Genomic DNA, 22,622 nt, shown 5'->3' with positions numbered 1-22,622 from the left:
CCCAATGTTTTCTCCGCGGACATAAAATGTTTGAAAGAACGGTTGTAAAGGTTTAAGAACTGTCAAACCGAGGATCCGGCTTGAACTGTTTGCCGTCCACGGCTTGGTCTTTTGGGGAGATGGCAACAGTCAAACTGGTAAGCACTTGATAAAAACGTCGCTTAGCAATGCCTGACTCTTCTAGCAGCGCTGTTGGCTGAAGCACAATAGCGCCACTAGACCTGACATAGGAACTTTGACCTGGCCTGACAGATCACTCAATGTATCAAACTCAAATTCTATGATTTTACGGCATTGGTGAGGATGTAACAAATCTAATGACACCAAAATCATCCACCAAAGGTCACACAAAGGGGTCAAAGTGTGGTGCAAGGAAAGGTCTGTAGACTTTTTTGTATTAAATTTAATTGCACACACGAATTAATTGTACTCTGAAGTGCGCTGAAAGTGTGATTGGGGCCATTTTTACAAACTGATGCATCTATTCAATACTCCTGCAAAACATTTAATAATTGCATTACAATTATTTCCACCCTGGGATATAAAGAAACCCCATGATGACAGAAATGAACTCATCTGATTTTTTTCTGGCAATTAGCATGTTTTCAGTCAAGCTGAAACATACAATGTGGCACATAACTGAGCAGGAGAGAGAATAACTAGATGGCTTCATTATAGGAAGCACAAGCACTAGTGAATAAATACAGTATCAATTTTCAATATACTCCAATGACCACTTCATGTATTTTCCGACTACTTGCTAATATGACTGTGTCCTTCACGCACAGTGGAAACCGAGTCTTTCTAGTTTGCAATGCATAAAGCTTTGCCATGAGAAAAATAGTCTACAACCTACAAGAAAAACAAACCTTCAATGGCAAAATGCATCCAAATGTACTGTTTGACATTGGTTTGAGATTTCAATTAGTGGAAACTATTAATTAATCTGGGAGAAATTTCCAGCAAATAACACCGATATCCTTGTAAGCTTTACTATGCTACTGTTACAATTACAGCAAAAAACAAAATATTTCTAATTTCTGCTACAATATATCAGCAACAGAGCCGGAAGACATGGGGTGTCAGGCGGGGCATGTGCCCCAGGCGAGGTTAGAACTGAGGGAAGAAGGGGTGCCAACCTAGTAATATAAAATACCAGTTTATGTTGCAGCGGCCTGGCACTTTTCATACAGTAAATCTCTCACCTACCTGTCCTGGCTGGATGCAGCATCAGCATGAGGAACAGAGCAGGAGCTGCACTGATAATAGCAGCCCTGCAGTATCCCCGGTATTATCAGTGCAGCTGGTGTGTAGAAGGACCTGTGATGATATTACTATCATGCACACATTATCCCTGTTCTTAGCACTCTTCATATCAGGGTCTGTTCACATCTGCATTGGGGGTTCCATCTGGAACTTCTCTTGCTGAAGTTTTGTTAAAATATAGGATTAAATAGCATAGCATGCTGCACTATTATTTCCCATAAAATGCTGGATGGCCAGAAAGAAACTGAACTGAACCCATTATAGTCCCTGGGGCCCGTTCAGTGCCATTCGTTTTCATCATGTGATGGTTCGGTTTGGCCACTGAGTGCCATTTTCCTGCTCCCGAAACACAGCAGGAAACCAAAAACCAAGAACGCTCCAACATGAAAGTGCAGGTACTTCTTTAACCCTTTCCAATCCACTGTCTGACGTCTGAAGACATTCTGATTGAAGGCTGTACAGCTCTGAAGTTGGAAGAAGTCCAGCAGGGTATTCTTACTGTATATTACTGGCCGCTCTGTTGTTGGGGAACCTCTCCAGCATGTCCTATACCACAGTACTGGCTCTAGCCAGCGGATGGTGCCATTGTATGATGGCAGGAAGAGAAAGCCCCCTAGGAAACCCTGAATCCAAAATTGGATTGCAAAGGGTTAACTTTTATTAATTTCTATTGGCAAGGCGATGAAAAGAAAAAACAAGAAATTGCTCCATTTTTTAAATTACTTTTATTCTGTAGGTCAATACAATTATGGCACTACCAAATTTATATAGCATTTTTGTGTGTGTTAAAACTTTTTCACAATAACGGTGACGAAGAAGGGAGGACACAGGGCTGCCGGTGAGATTAGACTCATCAGGAGGTTTCCAAACAGAGGTTTATTGCAGCAAGCAGGGCAACGCATTTAAGAGTCAGTATGGAGTGAGGAAAGAGTCAATAACGTTTCTATTTTTTCAGCAAATGAGCTGTCTAAGGTCTTGTTTGGTGCAGCATGAGTTATACTTTCCATTGTCATTTTTATGGGTACATGCGATTTTTTTATATTGTATTGTTTGGGAGGTTGATAAATGAAAAATGGATATTTCGGCATTTTCTTTCCATTTCTTTTGTACATCATTACCATATGAGATAATGGACATAATATTTTTAAATTACGTGACATTATGAACACAGTGATACCTAATGTTTTAATTCTTTTTCCATAGTAAATGAAGATTCCTTGGTAAAGTGTTTTTTTTTCTTTATTAAACTTTACCTCTTTTCACTTTTTTTTTGTTCCAACAAGAGAAGTCGAAGATGCAGTCATTTGATTGCTAGTTATATTACATTGCACTACATATGTGGCTTACAAGGCAGACCAGGAGGTATTGATGTGGCCTTTAGCTGCCATGGAAACACATTGGCACCTTATGATCGCATTGCTAATGAATGAAAGGGAAGCCCTTTCCCCTTTTCTATTGCTTATATGGTGTGATCACTATTAATCACAGCAAATAAGGGGTTAAAGAGCTGGGATCTGAGTTTTCTCCACATAGAAACATTGGAGCAGAAGTCCATCTGGCAGTGGGTAGCTGAGCCTCTTCCTAGCACGGGACTTCTGTACCAGTCTTAGACTAGAACGCTGTGTTGTTATGGCAGTCTAGTGTCAGCCCCATACTGATTGCCATAAAACAACACATCACTAGTCATTAAGGGGTTAAAGAAGTTATCTGGGAACACTTTTTTTTTTTTTAAAAGCTGATCAGCATATTCCAAAATATAAAGATATATACCCACCTTTCCTGCTCTTCCACCGTTGCTGTTTTGATTGTGAATTTTTTGTCTTTGTTCTTTTTCTCCAACTTCTAATAGCGAGGTTCTCAATTGCATTAGCTGTACATTTTTACCTGGCCTTTCACTCCCCTTACCATATTGTTCTAGTTTAAAGCTCTCCTAGTGAGTGTAGCAAAGTGCCCGCCAAATATAGGCTTTCTTGTCTTTGTAACTTGCAAACTATCTCTAGCAAGCAGTCCATCATATAGGTAATTCACTCCATGGTCTAGAAATCTAGATCTTTGCTGACAGCACCATCGACGTAACCAGTTGTTCACCCCCTAGAATCCAGTTCCATCTTCTTATTCCATGGTCATGAACTGGGAGGATGGATGAGAAGATCACCTGTACTCCTAGTTCCTTCACTTTCTTGCCAAGGTCTCCATAATATCTGCAGATAGTTGTAAGGCCATTTTTTGCAGTGTCATTTGTCCCTACGTGTATCAGTAGGAATTGGTAGTGGTCTGTAGAACTGAAAAGTCTTGATAGCCTATCAGACACATCTTTGATTTGTGCACCTGGAAACCAGTATACCCCTCATGAAAATTTGTCGAGAACAGGAGAATTCACAGAAGATTGTAGAAGGGCAAATGTTGTCCCTATTTTCCAAGGGGAGAAGGTGGATCCAGGAAACTACAAGCCTATGAGCCTGACTTTAATACTGGGAAAAATCTTTGAACAATTCTGGGATGTATTAAGAGAAGAATAGAGTCTAGATCACGTGAGGTAATTATCTCCCTCTACTCTTCCATAGGCTGCCTGTCTACGGCCGTGACGGAATATCGCTTGCAATATTCCACTGCGGGAAGGAGGGGGGAGCACTGACAGGTCTCCGTGATAAGCCTATCTAATAGATAGGCTCACCACGGAGAATCGCGGCAAATCGCAGCATGCAGCGATTTTAATCCCGCGAACGGAGAATCGCTACGATTCTCTGCTCATGGATGTTGGGCTACACTTTCCATAGTTAACCTATGGAAAACTTTTCATAGCGTGATCCGTGGGCGATTTATCACTATGACTATCGCCCGTAGACAGGTAGCCTTAGTCAGACCTCATATGGAATACTGCATCCAGTTCTGGGCACTCCAATTTAAAAAAGACATCAGCAAACTGCAGCAAGTTCAGAGAAGAGCTACCAGAATGCAAACCTATGAGGAACGATTAAAGGATCTGTGAATGTTTAACTTGCAAAAAAGAAGGCTGAGAGGAGACTTAATAGCGGTCTACAAATATCTGAAGGGCTGTCACAGTGCAGAGGGATCAGCCCTATTCTCATTTGTACAAGGAAGGACTAGAAGCAATGGGATGAAACTGAAAGCGAGGAGACACAAATTAGATATTAGGAAAAACTTTCTGACGGTGAGGGTGATCAATGAGTGGAACAGATTACCACGGGAGGTGGTGAGTTCTCCTTCAATGGAAGCCTTCAAACAAAGGCTGGACAAATATCTGGGATATCTGCATTGAGCAAGGGGTTGGACCCGATTACCCTGGAGGTTCCTTTCAACTCTACCATTCTATGACTCTATATATATATGTATCCTTGCATTCCATCATTTTGTTAGAAGTGACCAGTATCCCTCATATCCCTGGAAGATTAACTACATCTCTCTGGAGTTGGTGATCCAAATACTTAGACAAATTGCTAGAATATTCTAAGTACGGTGCTCCAAGCTGGAATATCCTCTTTAGGAAAATGAATAACCGCAATTGAGTATAAACAATATTCCGTTTTTAGATGGCTGCCGGAGAGCATTATTTTCTCTTATACTCTCATAATTTATCATGTTTTAGAAAACGTGAAGTAAATTGACAATATTGCAAAATAACAGGCTAAATGCTTGTCTTGCTGTATCGCCCTGGAGCTGTATTTTTATAACTGAATGATTGTGTTTGTCCCCTCTGTTGTTGAGCTGAGATTTCCCACAGTGCCGGAGCTTCAGTGTGACAGCTCTGCAGCCCTCAAGCGCACACATAATTCATAAAAAATACATAATACTTCAATATAAACTGCAGAAGTACCCATCACTGCACAGGGCTGCTTTACTCTCCAGCTTTGAAAACAAATGCATTTCTAATTGCTTTAAAATTAAATTTATTTTGGGTTCATAAAAAGCATTTTAGACACACAGATTTGCCCAAACTTAATACTGTAATTATGTTGTGTAAAGTCTAAGCAGAAGAAATATTAATAACTCTCAAATACTTCCTGGGGCTACAGAAGACTGTCACATGCTGATCGCAGTAGTAGGCTACTGAATGAGTGAGGCATATAGCCTGACAACTTCAGACTGTTAGACTTTTTATGAGGGCATTTAGTTTTATTTGTTCATATTTTAATGTCAGAATTCATTTATCGGTATGTGAAACTTCACCTTTAGAAGCTTATTAAATAATACATCAGGGAATAGCAAATTCTTAACATGTTATAATGCAAAATACTTTAGCTCCAAGGATTACCACCAGTACTAAAGTACATCCGTTTACTATAAGGTACTTTAGATTTACCCAAGATTAGCCCATAGATTGATTTGGGTGCCGTATGTGGTGTATGGCTCTCTACCTGTACCACATATATTGTACCGCTCTTGACCTGTACTTCAAGTACTGTATTCCTATCTACATTTATTACATGAACTGCAATGTTTTCTATCTATACTGTACATGTTCTCATGTGGCGCAGAATGTTAATGCAGCAGAATGCAGTCCTAAGCTCTTGCTCATGACCTGAAGGTTGCTGGTTCATTTCCTGCATGGCTCAGGTAGCTGGCTCAAGGTTGATTCAGCCTTCCATCCTTCTGAGGTTCATAAAATGAGTACCCAGCTTGCTGGGGGTTAATAAACAAATTACCTGACAGTAACACATGACAAATTACCCTACAGTAACACCTATTTCAAGGCAGCACTCCTTTAAGTTAGGACTTTTTAACAAGCCTTATAACAATGACTGTGAGCTAAAGCCAAAATCTTCTCCATAAGAGAAGATAACTATGCACAGAAGGAGGGTTTAAGAGATCGTTAGGAATGCCAAATGATAAAAAGTGTTCTCCGGTAACACTAGGCTTGATCCAAAGGTGTGTAGAAAAACTAAATTATAATATTAGTAGACAAAAAGGTACATAGCCAGTGCAATGTGTTTCGAAGGTAAAGTTCTCCTTTTTCAAACACAAGTTCATTACTAAGATGAGCGAGCACCAAAATGCTCGGGTGCTCGGTACTCGAGTCGAACTTTTCGTAATGCTCGAGAGCTCATTTCGAGTGACGAACCCCCTTGAAGTCAATGGGAGACTTGAGCCTTTTTGTATGGGACCAATGCTCCGCATAGGGGATGATTTGTGAAACACCTGAAAACATTAGAAAGTCATCGAAACACCACATAAACGGCTAGGGAAGGGCAGGGGCAGCATGCATGGCTGCATCTGAGGCTCCCAGGTCCCACTATTAAGCCAAAATGGGGGCAAGAGCCTGGTGGTCACCCCCCTAACTTTTAACCTGGGATAGACCTAAGGTTGGGACATTGAAAACCAATATATAGAAATATCAATATATTGCTAATGCTTTTTATCGATATTGTTATGTCCAATATATCAGTAACATCGATAGTTTAAGGTGATATAATATCGATTTTTGTAAATAAGAAACGTGTCTTGTGGTCTAGTGACCAGATTTTCTTTCTGTAGATTCTGCCCTTTCCTTTGTGTTGGTACAGGATGTAGTTTTGCTCGTGGCACTAATGAACCTATAAAAAAGTTCTAGAAACTTTTGGAAAGTGTGAGGTGACTCTTTGTCACCAATAAGGTTTGCTGCAGGCAAAACGACTCTCAGAAAAAGTGGGGTCTTTGGCCCCTTTTCCACATGCGTTTGTTCATCGCGTTAGATCAGGCTCTGAACACTTGCGTCTAACACGATTGCATTTCCATATGCAGCTGGAGGGCTGCGCTGAATGCAGTGCCCATAGAAAAGATAGTAGACCCATCTAACGCAATTACAATTGCCTTCGGGACACTTAGTTCGTGTTAACATGCCCCGATCTTTCTAATAATAATATCTTTCTGTAGTTGCTACTTCAGTTCCTGCAGAAAGAATGTTTTCAAAAGCCGGTGAAATTCTGTCTGCTCAAAGGAGTATTTTGAAGGAAGAGCATGCGAGCAAATTAATATTTCTTGGCTCATTAAATAACGATTATTGGGGCCAATCATAAAAAACTTCTTTTCATATACCTAATTTTTATTATATGTTTCATCTGTAATTTTTTATTTTCATTTGTAACTTTAATATATTTTCATGATGTTAATAGTTATAAATTAATAATAAATTCAACAGTTGAAAGTTTTAAAAGAAAACTTAATTTTTTTTCTTGATTGCGTTGCCTTATTAACCCTAGACCTGTTTTATTTTTATACAGCAATTAAAAAAGTCGATAGTTTTTCACCTATATTTTACAATAATCGATAGTTTGTTCAGCGATAGTCGGTACTCTCGACTATCAATATTTTTGTGTCGATGTCCCAACCCTAGACAGACCCTGATTAGCAAGGCACACGCGCTGGCACATCTTAGCTAAGCACCACACGAGCTCCAAACAATGACAATCACCGCCTGCAGGTGACACCGCTGCCTCTTCTCCTGCGTTACATGCTGGCATTGCTGTCCAACCCCCCCCCCCCCCGCATGACCCTGCGTCCACAGCGCACACAAAATTTTTCCTGTGCAGCGTTTAGCTGCCCTCATGCCACACGCTTGCTTCGTAGCCACACCACCATCATATCAATTTATAGGTGCATCTGCGATGAGGAGGAGCCGGAGACACAAACTGCAGAGGGTTGGCAGTGCCAGGCAGCAACCCTCTTTGACAGTGTGGGCGATAGCCCACAATGATGATGAGAATTGATGATAAATTGACATACGGTCATCATTCCAATTCCGTGCCACCTCCGTCACAAAATTGTCAGGAGCCGCAAACGTGGGCATAAAGGGGACTTAGGTGCCAGCACCTCTACACATCTCCACAATGCAGCAGCGCATACTAACACCAAAGATTGGTTTAAAGCAGGAGGTGTCGCAAAAGTAGCCACCACAGGTATACAGTGACCATGTGAAAGTCCCAATAAATCAGTTACGCTTCCTGTGAATGCTCCAATCCGGTATCTCGGATAACTGTGGTTACGCTGATCACCGGAACCCAAGCAGAAGGAAGAGGTGGCATAATAAGGCCGAGAAACCATGACCGAGGTAGGTCCCGCAATGTGGTAAGCATGTGAGTGGGCCCAGGGTCAGGCTTGGTCCCAGCCTCCACCTTGTGTGACCCAAGGTGCCGTGAGTTACATAGCAATGGGAAATCCATGTGTCCCCACACAATTCATTTTGTGTAGGTTTCAGATAGCTGAACACCGCAATGGGAAAGCCTTCTGCGCCTTAGCCAAGTCAGTCAGTGCATTTGTGCCAGATAGGTAAAACACTGCAATGGGAAATCTTTGTGCACCCACAGCATAAGAGAGTGCATGAAACTCAAAGACAGTATTACACATGAAGAAATCAGAGTGCCCAAACATGGCAGAGTTTCTACCCGCCAAGGACCTCGGACCACATTTCTGCCCAATTCATTCTTTGTATGTGTCAGATAGCTGAACAGTGCAATGGGAAAGCCTTTGTGCACCCACAGCATAGGCGAGCCCATGAAACTCAAAGACAGTATTAAGCATGAAGAAAAGAGAGTGCCCAAACATGGCAGGGTTTCACCCCGCCCAGGATCTCGGCCCACACTTCTGCCCTAGTCATTCAGTGTATTTGTGCCAGATAGGTAAAACACCTCCATGGGAAAGCCGCCTGCATCCTAGCCAAGTCAGTCAGTGTATTTCTGCCAGACAGTTAAACCAACGCAATGGGAAGTCTTTGTGCACCCACAGCATAGGCGAGCCCATGAAACTCAAAGACGGTATTACACATAAAGAAATCAGAGCGCCTAAACAAGGCAGTTTCACCCCGCCAAGGACTTCGGCCTTGGCTCCAACCCTCAGTAATCATGGGCATAAAGCGGACTCGGATGCTAGTACAGCTGTGAACGTCACATTAAATCAGTTATGGTTGCTTTCATCACTCCAAAGACTCGATGAACCACCAAGAATTTCCACAGGCCAAACCTGGCGCAGTTGATTCTTTCCCCCCAGGACCTTGGCCTCTGCCCACACCCTCAGTAATCGTGGGCCTCAAGCAGACTTCGATGCTAGTGCAGCTGTGAACATCTCATTAATGCAGTAACGCTCCTTTTGTTTGGCCCAAACCACTGTCTCAGATAACTGTGGTAATACGAGAGAAAATACATGTTGCCCAGCGCTGATCCCCAGACCCCAAGCAGGAGGAGGAGGTGGCATAATAAGGCTAAGAAACCATGACCGAGGTAGGACCCACAATACTCTGTGTGCGAAGTACGTGAGCAGGCCCTGGGTCAGGCTCAGTCCCAGCCTCCACCTTGTGTGACTCAAGATGCCTTGAGTTAAATAGCTATGGTAAATCCATCTGTGTCACCACACACTTCATTCTGTGTATGTGTCAGGCAGCTGAACACCGCAATGGGAAACCTTTGTGCACCCACAGTATAGGCAGACCCCAGTAACATTTCTGTAGCAAGAGTATAGGCGAACCCCTCAAACCTTTCAGTAGCAAGTGTATAGGCAGACCCCAGTAACATTTCTGTAGCAAGAGCACTAGCGTACATATAGGGGGTGCTGGGGGTGCGGTTGCGACCCGGCCCCTGAGCCCCTGGGGGCCCACGGGGCTTACTTTCCGACACTGACTGACTGCACTTACTTTCACTATGGTCTCTGCGCAGGCAGGCAGCCTCTCCTACATCGGCGTTTCCTCCCAGGACCTCCGCTCAGACCCCTCCCCCATCTGGTTCTCCAGCACAGAGATCATCAGAGGGGAGGAGTCTGAGCGGAGGTCCTGGGAGGAAGCGCCGATGTGCAGGAGAGCCTGCCTGCCTGCGCAGAGACCATAGTGAAAGTAAGTGCAGTCAGTGAGAGGGAACGTCCTCGGTATGATTAAGAGGGGGGAGGGGTGTTCTGTGTGTGATGGGGGCGGGGGTGAGTGAGGGGGGTTCTGTGTGATGGGGAGTGGGGGTGAGTGAGGGGGCTTCTGTGTGTGATGGGGAGTGGGGGTGAGTGAGGGGGGTTCTGTGTGATGGGGAGTGGGGGTGAGTGAGGGGGGTTCTGTGTGTGATGGGGAGTGGGTGGGGACAAGGGGTATTCTGTGTGATGGGGAGTGGGGGTGAGTGAGGGGGGTTCTGTGTGATGGGGAGTGGGGGTGAGTGAGGGGGGTTCTGTGTGTGATGGGGAGTGGGGGTGAGTGAGGGGGGTTCTGTGTGATGGGGAGTGGGGGTGAGTGAGAGGGGTTCTGTGTGTGATGGGGAGTGGGGGTGAGTGAGGGGGGTTCTGTGTGATGGGGAGTGGGGGGGGGGGGACGAGGGGTGTTCTGTGTGATGGGGAGTGGGGGTGAGTGAGGGGGGTTCTGTGTGTGATGGGGAGTGGTGGTGAGTGAGGGGGGTTCTGTGTGATGGGGAGTGGGGGTGAGTGAGGGGGGTTCTGTGTGATGGGGAGTGGGGGTGAATGAGGGGGGTTCTGCGAGCCGGCACCTGACTTCACTATTAGAGGTATGCTAGAACTGAGCCGCTGTTTTGGTGACTGAGGGCTCAATGCCACAGCCGTAAGCCTACAACACTGTGGGAGACCACCAGCATCTCACACATTTCCCAGCCATGCACGCTGCCGGCAGGGACCACATACGGCTTTGTGTAGCACTGCACATGCACAGGGGGATGCTTTTTTTTAATTCCCCACTCTGTTTAGAGTGACAATGCGTATGGAAACAATGTAATGTGTATGGGCAGCGTATCATACAAGTGTACAGGGCTCACGTTACGTGGTACGCAGAGAAAGAGAGCATGCTGGGATTACCACGTGTGCATAATATGTGGTGAAAACCTGGTCGTGGACATGAGCCCTAACATGTTATAAAAGTTAGCTCATGCTGTCTCCAATGTATGTGTGCCTGTATTATGTATGTGTATATATCATTATTTTTTTCTTTCTTGGGGAAGCAAAGCGTGCCTTGAGGCTTGTGTTCTGGATGTTTTAAAAATCTAAAACCCCTGATTACTAATGATCCATTGATGGGTCATTAAAAAAAACCAGTAATGTAGCTAAAAGTGATATACAAGGAGTAGCTGTGAAAAGGAGTGGTAGGTGGACGGGTCTGGAAGGGGGCCCCAAGCTAAACTTTTGCACCCGGGCCCATGAGCCTCTAGCTACGCCCCTGAGCAAGAGTATAGGCAGACCCCAATAATATTTCTGTAGCAAGAGTATAGGCAGACCCCAATAATATTTATGTAGCAAGAGTATAGGCAGACCCCAATAATATTTCTGTAGCAAGAGTATAGGCAGACCCCAATAATATTTATGTAGCAAGAGTATAGGTGGACACCTGTAACATGTCTGTAGAAGCAGCTCTGTCCCTAAACTCTGCGTTATGCACTGCACATGGTATAACTGAACTACTTTGCAGTAGGCTAGGAAATTTTAGAGTGCAGTTTCATGGTGAGAGCTCGTTGTACAGCACTGCAGGCTGAGAACGATATTACTGAAACGCTGGGAACAGGCCTAGATGCGTAATACAAAAATTGGTGCACTACTGCTCCCAGCCAGCCACAACAATAATGCACACTATGAGGAGTAGCCCTAAGAAGGACCATTGGTTTTCTTGACGACAGCATCCTACTCTAACACTTTCCCTATATCAGCAGCACTTTCCCTAACTTCTTCCAGCATGCATCTGAGGCGAGCCGCGGGCGGGACCAGTTTAAGTACTGGGTGGTCAATTGCGGAAATGCAAATGACTCGAGTACCGCGTGGTGTTCGTCTCGAATAACGAGCATCTCGAGTACCCTAATACTCGAACGAGCATCAAGCTCAGACAAGTGTGCTCGCTCATCTCTACTAACATACAGTAGAGCCGCATAGTAGTCCATTCTTACCATATGGAGCTACTGTATGTCCATATGGATGATTCCTAAATGCGCAAACAAAATCCAGATTTTCATTTGGTCACTTTTCAACAAATCTGATGCTCCAACGGAAAATATTGTGTTTAGCAGATGAGCTTGTATTGCACATAGGCCAAAATACACAATGGCTACTGTACAATTTCTTCGCTCTCTAGTGTCTCAGTATTAGGGCGCCCACCCACTGGCGTTTTTTTTTCCTTTGCGTTTTGCGTTTTTTCTCAAGAGCAATTAGTTTTGAATGTGTTCCTGTCCACTGGCGTTTTTTTTTTCGGTCTGTTGCGTTTTTTAACATAGGAACTGTCAGTTGCATATGTGTCCTTATTTTTCTCGTAATGCACCCATGAATGTCAATGGAAATGGCGCGAAAACGCCGCAAAAAATGCCGCGGAAAACGCGCCAAAAACGCTGCGTTTTTCACGCACGGAAATCGCAAACGCCAGTGGGTGGGCGCCCTTAGGGTGAACACCCACTTGCGTCTATTGTGCTCATTTTTTTCACGCGATATCGCTGCGTTTTTTTTAACACGATTGTAAATGGGACTTTCTAATGTTAAAAACGCATCACACAAAAATTGCAAAACACCAACTTGCAGTGCGTTTTTAACATAAGAAAGTCCCATTGACAATCGCGTTAAAAAAAACGCAGCGATGTCGCGTAAAAAATCGCACAAGAAAACCGCAAGTGGGTGTTCACTCTTAGGTATTATTAACATGGACATATATTGGGTTTTCACACCCAGCCAATATATGCTAGTGTTCCGCCCCTCCAATTGCAAACAGTGGTGAGGGGTGAAGAGGGGGTGGGAGCTCTTGCAGAGAGGGGCAGCATATATTGGCCGGACATGAAAACCCCGCTGATATACGTCCATGTGAATAAGGCCTTACCGTCTCATTATCTACAACAATATCTAAGGACAGATACGTTCCCTTCACTGTATGCATCACAGAAACCTTCAAGTCAAACTGTTTTAAATGCATCGCTGGACTTGCCATTTTCACACCCATGAAAACCACATGTAGTTCTAATCATGAAAAAAATAATAAAATCGATTTTTTTTTCCTTTCATAAGAAATAAGGGGGATCCTGGAACAGAATTGCCCAAAAATAGGACATGCAATGATTTTTTGATCTCACACTGTCTGTGCAAGCAAAAAATTGCTCATGTAAATGAATCCATTAAAATTAATGGGTTATTTACCCGTGCAAATACTGTCCATATAGCAATTGGATGGAACCTGCACGGTAACATTTTGTATAAATGCAGCATGATACAAGGATACGAGAGCAGGTAAAAACAACAGGTGCAAAATACTGATGAACAAGCACTCACACACCTAGCATACATCGGAGGGGGGGGGGGGGGGGGCTACTAATATTGTGCTTGCACATAGATTAGGCTTGTATAGGGTGCCAGTTACAGAGATAAGTGGCACCTTATAGAAGGGCTTATCGTCTATTAGTTTTAGGAAAAAAATACATAAGTCCCATGGATGAAGGTTGTTATGTTTTTATTTAAACCTTAATATATAAGATTCAATATAAAGCTGTAATATATGTTTTTCAGTAGTGGTAGACAAGGAATTGTTGGTAATCAGTGCCAGATGATGGAAGTTGAGGTCCACGAGAAGTGTAATATGGTGGTCAAATGCTTCCACAAGCACTTTGTTGAATCACTGAAGTTGAAATCCACAACAGCTATAATATGGTGGTCAGATGCTTGCACAAGCACTTTGTTAGATCATTAAAGTTCAAGTCCACAACAGGTATAATATGGTGGTCAGATGCTTCTACAAGGACTTTGTTGCATCACAGAGGTTGAAGTCCACAATAGATGTAAGATGGTGGTCAGAAGCTTCAACAATCACTTTGTTGGATCACTGAAGTTGAAGTTCACAACAGGTGTAATATGGTGGTCAGATGTTTCCACAAGCACTTTCTGGGACCACTAAAGCTGAGGAACTCAATAGATGTAATATGGTGGTCAAATGCTTCCAGAAGCACTTTGTTGGATTGCTGAAGCTAAGGAACACAACAGGTGTAATATGGTGGTCAGATGCTTCCACAAGTATCTCAATATAAAGTTGAGGTCCACACAATAGATGTCATACAGTTGTCTGATGATGTTTTTTTTATCTAATGAGAAAAATAAAATAAATTGATTAAGAAATTAATGAAAAGTCCTTTATAACATAATCATGTTAAAATAATACTGGAGTCATTAAATGTATTTAAATATACGAGAACTGAAGATGATTATGCATATAGGATATTCTATATATAGTCATATCAATAAAACTGTGTATTGCTGGCATGGGTTGTGGGGTTGGACCGTTACCAAACAAAACATTGATGCTCTATCCTAAAAATGTTCTACACTTTGGACAATCCCTACTTATCTCTTGACAATAAGCGGATCACAAAATTGCCCCTACTGGAACCCCAGGTTCCCACATCTGCTTTAAGGACATTCCATTAATATAATGATCCTAACATCTAAGAGCTTTTTGGGTGCCATTTTGTTTATTTACATGCTTATTAATATGTTTTCTTTTTTCTGGTATTTTTCATGTCCAACAGAGAAGCAGAGCGACAGCCGACTTGTGATCGTCCTTATGGAAAAATTACACAGTATGAAAAATACATACTGAAAATAACAACCAAATAAAGCTGATGTTAGATTGTACGTTTTCTAGGATGTTCATAGTGTGTTGGGACAATAGTGAATGTCTTCACTGATAGATCTGATGATGTCTGCCGGCAATACAGCGTTGATATGAGTAAACCTGTTCTGATGGTGTGAGAGGATTCAATAAAGATTTGTCAGCTGTAACACTAATGTCATAAGCTCGGTACAATAAGAATCACCTACACCATAAGAACAGGTACAGTATATGAAACTAATATAATAACCACTATACAACCGTAAATGAGTACCTACCATGTGAAGGAAGCATAGAAGCATTAGCAATGATGGATGTTATGAGATGTTGAAAAGAAGGCTGGCAGATGTCAAAGCCGCCTCCTTCTTTGGCCTCTCCCAGATGTTTTTCCGCCGTAGGATCTTATTTCGGGGTATACAGCTGCTCGCGACCGAGGGCAATGCAGCACTCACAGTCGTGACCCAGGTCTGATGGTGGGGGGTCACCTGTAAAACCAATGTCATAAACTGAGTACAATAGGAATCACCTACACGATAAGGATAGGTACAGTAGATGAAACTAGAATGATAACTAATGTACAACTGTAAATAAGAACTTACTAACTGTAGGAAGGATAGAGGCATTAGCCATGTCAGATGGTACGACCTGTGGCAAGGAAGGCTGGCAGATGTCAAAGCCGCCTCCTTCTTTGGCCTCTTTAGGATGTTCTTGGACCGTAGTGTCTTTTTTCGGTGTGAACAGCTGCTCGCGACCGAGGGCAATGCAGCATTGACAGTCATGACCCAGGTCTGATGGTATGGGGTCACCTGTGAAACCAATGTCATAAACTGAGTACAATAGGAATCACCTACATGATAAGGATAGGTACAGTAGATGAAACTAGAATGATAACTAATGTACAACCATAAATGAGAACTTACGAACTGAAGGTAGAACAGAGGCTTTAGCCATGCCTGATGCTGTGAGCTGTTCGGAGGAAGGCTGGCTGATCCCATAGCCGCTTCCTTTTTTGGCCTCTCCCAGATGTTCCCCAGCTGTAGTTTGATTTTCTGGGGTGTACAGCTCCTCATGACCACGGGCAATACAGCACTGACATCCGTGATCCGGGCCTGATGGTATGGTGCGAGCAGATAAAGGTTTGTCACCTGTGAAAGCAATGTTATAAGCTAAGTACAACAGAAACCACCTACATGATTTGAATAGGTATAGTATATGCAACTGAAATGATAACCACTGTAGAACCATAAATGAGAACTTACTACGTGAAGTACGGTTAGAGGAGCCATAAGCTATGATGGCTGCCATGAGTTGTTGGAATGACGAGTGGCTGATATCATAGCTGCCTGGTTTTTTGGCCTCTTCATGGTGTTCCTCAGCTTTCATGATGTTCATGGCCTTTTTAGGACTTTCTTCAGGCATAGTGACTTTAATCTCATCAGGTTCTGTAATATAGACATATTGGATGTTTCTACAGTTTCGAAGTACAGATCATACATTGCGTGTATGTGGAGTTGAATATACAACGCCACTAAGAAACAGAGCAGTGAATAAAAAAAAAACTTGTCACACTGTATATAACAGCGATAGCCGGCTCACAGAGCAGTAATATGCAGTGTTTTATGCATACCACCGTGTTAATGTGCCCTAAGTATTACAGTGCATCGTACAAGCTATGAAGAGATCACATGTTCAAATCTCACTACAGGGCTAAAATAAATTTTAAGTTTTTTTTTCAATACATTTAAAAAGAAAAAAATATATATATACATAAATATAATATATTTACATTTTTAAATCTCATAAAACATAATAATTCTATATAAATTTGGTATCGCCATAAAAATACTAAATCGTTATGATTGTAATCTCCTACAACAGGAATATGGTGTAATAAATTAGAATTTATAGCCGTATTTCAGTTGTTAGAAGTCTATATATCACTTGGTATGTTATATTTACCGTCAATATGGTCGTCAGCTTTGGTGATGTTTATCTTGGCCTCTTTAGGTGTTTCTTCAGGCATGGTGACTTTTATTTCATCAGGCTCTGTAATACAGACATATTGGATGTTACTACAGTTTCAGAGTAGAGATTATATATTGCGTGTATGTGGCGTTTAATATGAAACGCCGCTATGAAACAGAACGGTGAATTAAAGAAAAGTAACTTGTCACACTGTACATAACAGCTTGCGTGAGATACGCTGTCATGTGCAGTGCACAATCACTGCCCTATGGAGTCATAGCCGGCTCACAGAGCAGTAACATGCAGTGTTTTATGCATACCACCATGTGAATGACCTCTAAGTATTACAGTGCATCATATAAGCTATGAAGAGATCACGTGTTCGAATCCCACTACAGGGCTAAAACAAATATTAAGGTTTTTAAGGTTCTTATAAGTCTGTATATCATTTGGTACATTATATTTACCGTCAGTATGGTCGGCTCTCTGATTGGTCGTCTCTCTGGTCATTGTCTCTTTGGTGTTCTTTCTATGAAGGTTATTGTAAAGAAGATAAAATTGTAGGTTAGTGTATTGGCACATTAGTTTTGCAGCATATAGTAAAACATCAGAAGCCATATGCATAAAACAAAGGTGGGTGTAACGCCTTGATTTCTGGCAGACTGGAAAGTCACCTGGTTGGCAGATGAGGGCATCAGCGTTCCTTTTTGTCTAAGTTCATATATATTAGGCTACAGATATATTCTTCCTTATCTTGACTTTCATGGCAGTTTGGCCATTATTATAGTATGTCTACACTATTTGCATAGCGTGGCAGTCAATACACTGTAACAGGCCATGTAATAGCGTACAGTGCCAAAAGAACATTTGGCATATTAAACAAATAGTTGTGGCACATTGGACATTCATTTGGCACTGAATATACAGTATCAGTATGTTGTATGATGTTTATACACTACATTTAGCAGATATGCTAAATGCATCTATAGGGCCTCATTTCCCCTTTGTATGTGGGGGTATGCCACTGCCTAAATTTATTCAACTTCTGCAACAAGTTTTGACTTTACTTTTGATGTTGAGACACTGAAACAGTATACTTTTATTTTATAAAGGGATCCTATGAGCAGCACAATGTATACATAAGTGTCAAACATAAAGTCTAAACACAGTGTGAACATGGCCTAAGTCCCCATAAGTTTCTTCATTCAGTCTATCCTTCTAGTATAGACTATTATTAGACTATTATCCTTCTAGTATAGACTATTCCTATGGCCTTCAAGACATTGTGGATCCACCAAACTAATACCAATATGAACTCATGGGAGGCCCACAATGAATCATATTCTTATAAAGAGGTGATCATAACAACATAAAGAATATTAATTATCTAATCCACAATGTGGTCGTTGTGAGCGTCACAGTACTAAATGGAGAAAATCAGTGTGTAATGTGTAATACTTACTTATATATGAGACAATAGACGATTCCAAGTATGATCCCTAATAGAAGAACTGTGCCAGTAGTGACTGTGGCCACAGGAAATCCATAATGGGGAATAGGTGGTGTCCCAGGGTCTGGAAGCTGGTAGACGATGGTTTCCAGACTTGGAGTAACTAATAAAAATGGATAAACATAGATAGTATTTAGTGATAACAATTCTGATTTACTAAAAGTTCATTAATCATCACAGCTCTTTATATTACATGAATGTCCAGAAAAGCATTTGTAAAAGTGTGAAAGCATTTTTTACAAGTTTCGCCATATTATTTGTACTAATGTACAGATTTAGCAAAGTTGAACTTGGCACTTAATGTATTAAGAAAAAGTTCAGTGCCACAGTTTGTCTTCTCAATAGCTTTTCAATGGCCTTTGTCGTGTTAAGATAGCCTGTTGCACCAAGTTATCAGCATTGGGTTAAACTTTGCTGCATTTGTAATACTGTGTTAATAAAGTGTAATAACCCTTTTGCTGTGGCAAACATTTTGATACGTTGGACATACACAAATAAAACGTGCGTTATAAAATACCCCCATACCTGGATATTTTATGAAAGTAAATACTTTAAACATTGTAAAAAATGCCACCCAGCATGTAATGCTTATGGGCACCTTCATGCAATTTTACAATAAAGCCTGACATTATGTAAACACTACATACAAATTCATATTTGTGGCTGTAAATGTGACCCAGGCAGCGCCATAGACGCACACCACCTCCTAAATATAAATGTCCAAGATGTGCAGAAGTCATACATGTCACTTCCCCTGCGTGTAGAAGAAGGTGTCTTTCTATAATCACCATAACTAAATACACCAAAAGAAATCTTTTGAATGTAAACTCATATACGTTTGCATTAATTACATAAACAATGTATGTCTATGGCGATAAAAGGGTTAATTGTCACAATATATCAATATAAGGGCTAATTCACCGCGTTGTCCTTGTTGTGTCTGGAAAAAGCAGATGCAAAACAAAGCGGGCCGCAAACAGATGCCTAAATTACATCCCTGCAAACACCCAAATTTCCCTGACACTGTGCTTTATCTATGTGGTGGATAACTGGGGGTGTATGGGGTACCTGATCCTGTGCTTTATCTATGTAGGGGATTACTGCGGAAATATAGGGTACCTGACTCTGTGCATTATCTATGTGGGGGATTACCTGGGGATATATGGGATACCTAACGCTGTGCTTTAGCTATGTGGGGAAATTTCCAGATTGTATATACTGATACATTTACCTGTTGTAATGATGTCTTCCATGTCGGGATCATAGTCTTCCCAAATAATGGGCGCTCCTTTCACTGTTGCCAGTAAGAGGTTCACAATGAGAATAGTAATAATGCTCATTTTAGCCTGGAGGTGAGTAGCCATGTGTGCTTAGACAAATAGCCTCCCCAAACAAAGTCTCCAACTGATGCGTCACTTAATATCACTAGAGTTTTGATGATGTCATAATAGAAGCCTATGACACAATAGGCCAAAAGAATAGCTAGTGATGTCATAATAGAAACCTATGATATATGAGACCTACAAAACAGCTAAAGTTTCCGTGATGTCATAATTGAGGCCTAAGACTAACATAATAAGGAGCTAATTTTTCTTAACCCCTTAGTGACCAAGCCTGTTTGCGCCTTAATGGCCAGGCCAAATTTTGGAAATCTGACATGTGTCACTTTAACATAGAATAACTCTGTAAAGGTTTTGCATATCCAAGTGATTCTAACATTGTTTTCTCAGCCCATATTGTACTTCATTTTGGTGGTAAAATAAACCAATAGAATTTGTGTATATGTATTAAAAGCATCAAAATTGGGAACATTTTGAAAAAAATAGCCATTTTTTCACACTTTCATCTGCAATATGTCAAATATGTGCAAACATACTGTACAAGTTTTTGATAAGATGTATATTTCCATCTGTTTACTTTATTCTGGAAGGACATTTGAAAAACTAGTTTTTTTTACCATTTAGGAGACATACAAATTTAACATTAGTTATTAAAATTTTGAGGAATATTTTGTTTTCCTACAAGCCGAGATTGCAAAGGTTCATAGGTGTCAGAGTGATAGATACCCCGACAAATGACCCCATTAAAAAATACACCCCTTAATATATTCACTGAGGGGTTTTAGGAGTATTTTGACCCTACAGTTTTTTTCAGGCATTTTAGAGGAGAAAACATAAAATTTCATATATTTGCAAATATGTCATTTTAAAAAACATTTTGTTTCTATAGTGCACATGAAAATGAGTAATTGCACCCAAAATGGATACCACTGTTTGTCCTGTGATCAGAAACATACCCATTGTGGCCTTAATCTTAGATTTGTATAAACAATGGGGCCCAAAACTAGAGGAGCAGCCGGTGGCTTTCAGAACCTCCACAAATGTGAGCGGAGAACCTCCACAAATGACCCCATTTGAAAACTAGACCCCATACCGAATTCATCTAGGGGTGTGCTGCATATTTTGATCCCAACGATTTTGAATGAACCAAAGCAAGCAGAAGGAAAAAAATTATGATTTAAATTTTGTTGACAATTGAGTAGAGATGAGCGAACACCAAAATGTTCGGGTGTTCGTTATTCGGAACGAACTTCCCGCGATGTTCGAGGGTTCGTTTCGAACAACGAACCCCATTGAAGTCAATGGGCGACCAGAGCATTTTTGTATTTCGCCGATGCTCGCTAAGGTTTTCATGTGTGAAAATCTGGGCAATTCAAGAAAGTGATGGGAATGACACAGAAACGGATAGGGCAGGCGAGGGGCTACATGTTGGGCTGCATCTCAAGTTCACAGGTCCCACTATTAAGCCACAATACCGGCAAGAGTGGGCCCCCCCCCCCTCCCAACAACTTTTACTTCTGAAAAGCCCTCATTAGCATGGCATACCTTTGCTAAGCACCACACTAGCTACAACAAAGCACAATCACTGCCTGCATGACACTCCGCTGCCACTTCTCCTGGGTTACATGCTGACCAACCGCCCCCCCTCCCCCCCACAGCGCACACCAAAGTGTCCCTGCGCAGCCTTCAGCTGCCCTCATGCCACGCCACACTCATGTCTATTTAGAAGTGCGTCTGCCATGAGGAGGAACCGCAGGCACACACTGCAGAGGGTTGGCACGGCTAGGCAGCGACCCTCTTTAAAAGGGGCGGGGCGATAGCCCACAATGCTGTACAGAAGCAATGAGAAATAGAATCCTGTGCCACCGCCATCAGGAGCTGCACACGTAGGCATAGCAATGGGGAACCTATGTGCCACACACTATTCATTCTGTCAAGGTGTCTGCATGCCCCAGTTAGACCGGGCTTTTTAATTCATAGACACAGGCAGGTACAACTCCCTATTGTGAAGTCCCTGTGGACCGACAGCATGGGTGGGTGCCAGGAAGCCACCGGCGGTACATAGAAATATCCCATTGCATTGCCCAACACAGCTGAGGTAGTAATGTCGTGCGTAATACAGGTGGGCTTCGGCCCACACTGCATGCCCCAGTCAGACTGGGGTTCTTTAGAAGTGTACAGATGTATTAAAAACTCCGTGTGCACCTACAGCATGGGTGGCTCCCTGGAACCCACCGGCGGTACACAAAAATATCCCATTGCATTGCCCAACACAGCTGAGGTAGTAATGTCGTGCGTAATGCAGGTGGGCTTCGGCCCACACTGCATGCCCCAGTCTGACCGGGGTTCTTTACAAGTAGACACATGTAGGTTACACTCCCTGTGGACCCACTGCCTGGGTGGGTGCCAGGAAGCCACCGGCGGTACATAGAAATATCCCATTGCATTGCCCAACACAGCTGAGGTAGTAATGTCGTGCGTAATACAGGTGGGCTTCGGCCCACACTGCATGCCCCAGTCAGACTGGGGTTCTTTAGAAGTGTACAGATGTATTAAAAACTCCGTGTGCACCTACAGCATGGGTGGCTCCCTGGAACCCACCGGCGGTACACAAAAATATCCCATTGCATTGCCCAACACAGCTGAGGTAGTAATGTCGTGCATAATGCAGGTGGGCTTCGGCCCACACTGCATGCCCCAGTCTGACCGGGGTTCTTTACAAGTGGACACATGTAGGTTACACTCCCTGTGGACCCACTGCCTGGGTGGGTGCCAGGAAGCCACCGGCGGTACACAATAATATCCCATTGCATTGCCCAACACAGCTGAGGTAACGTCAGCTGTAATGCAGGTGGGCTAAAAATTAATTTGATTACACTGTAGGCGAGGGCCCACAAAAATTGCTGTATCAACAGTACTAATGTACATCCCAAAAATTGGCCATGGCCAGCCAAGAGGGCAGGTGAAACCCATTAATCGCTTTGGTTAATGTGGCTTAAGTGGTAACTAG

At 42.5% G+C, this 22,622-nt stretch overlaps 1 protein-coding gene and 1 long non-coding RNA gene across 2 annotated transcripts; both read right to left on the bottom strand.

Annotated features, from left to right (window-relative positions):
- Positions 1-13,688: 13,688 nt before the first annotated feature.
- On the bottom strand, positions 13,689-16,208 carry LOC136610560 (uncharacterized). Its single transcript, XM_066589791.1, has 5 exons — positions 16,057-16,208; positions 15,718-15,942; positions 15,397-15,603; positions 15,076-15,282; positions 13,689-14,270 (listed from the first exon to the last, which is right to left on the bottom strand). The coding sequence occupies exons 1-4, from the start codon at positions 16,187-16,189 to the stop codon at positions 15,200-15,202; spliced, it is 648 nt and encodes a 215-aa protein (XP_066445888.1). The 5' UTR covers positions 16,190-16,208; the 3' UTR covers positions 13,689-14,270; positions 15,076-15,199.
- Positions 16,209-16,769: 561 nt separating this feature from the next.
- On the bottom strand, positions 16,770-18,288 carry LOC136610554 (uncharacterized). Its single transcript, XR_010790102.1, has 3 exons — positions 18,225-18,288; positions 17,230-17,291; positions 16,770-16,843 (listed from the first exon to the last, which is right to left on the bottom strand). It is a non-coding gene; the product is annotated as an uncharacterized lncRNA (long non-coding RNA).
- Between the last annotated feature and the right edge of the window lie 4,334 nt (positions 18,289-22,622).

Source organism: Eleutherodactylus coqui, chromosome 1 (assembly GCF_035609145.1).
Source record: "Eleutherodactylus coqui strain aEleCoq1 chromosome 1, aEleCoq1.hap1, whole genome shotgun sequence".
In the NCBI taxonomy this organism is placed as follows: Eukaryota; Metazoa; Chordata; class Amphibia; order Anura; family Eleutherodactylidae; genus Eleutherodactylus; species Eleutherodactylus coqui.
This window is presented reverse-complemented; position numbering and strand designations above follow the sequence as displayed.

Bases quoted from the DNA above. Each gene is read 5' to 3' on its own strand.
- LOC136610560 (XM_066589791.1), bottom strand. From the start codon at position 16,189: ATGAACATCATGAAAGCTGAGGAACACCATGAAGAGGCCAAAAAACCA. The intron at 15,943-16,056 runs GTAAGTTCTCAT...TTGCTTTCACAG, and splicing joins CTCTAACCGTACTTCACGTA to GTGACAAACCTTTATCTGCT. The intron at 15,283-15,396 runs GTAAGTTCTTAT...TTGGTTTTACAG, and splicing joins CTCTATCCTTCCTACAGTTA to GTGACCCCCCACCATCAGAC.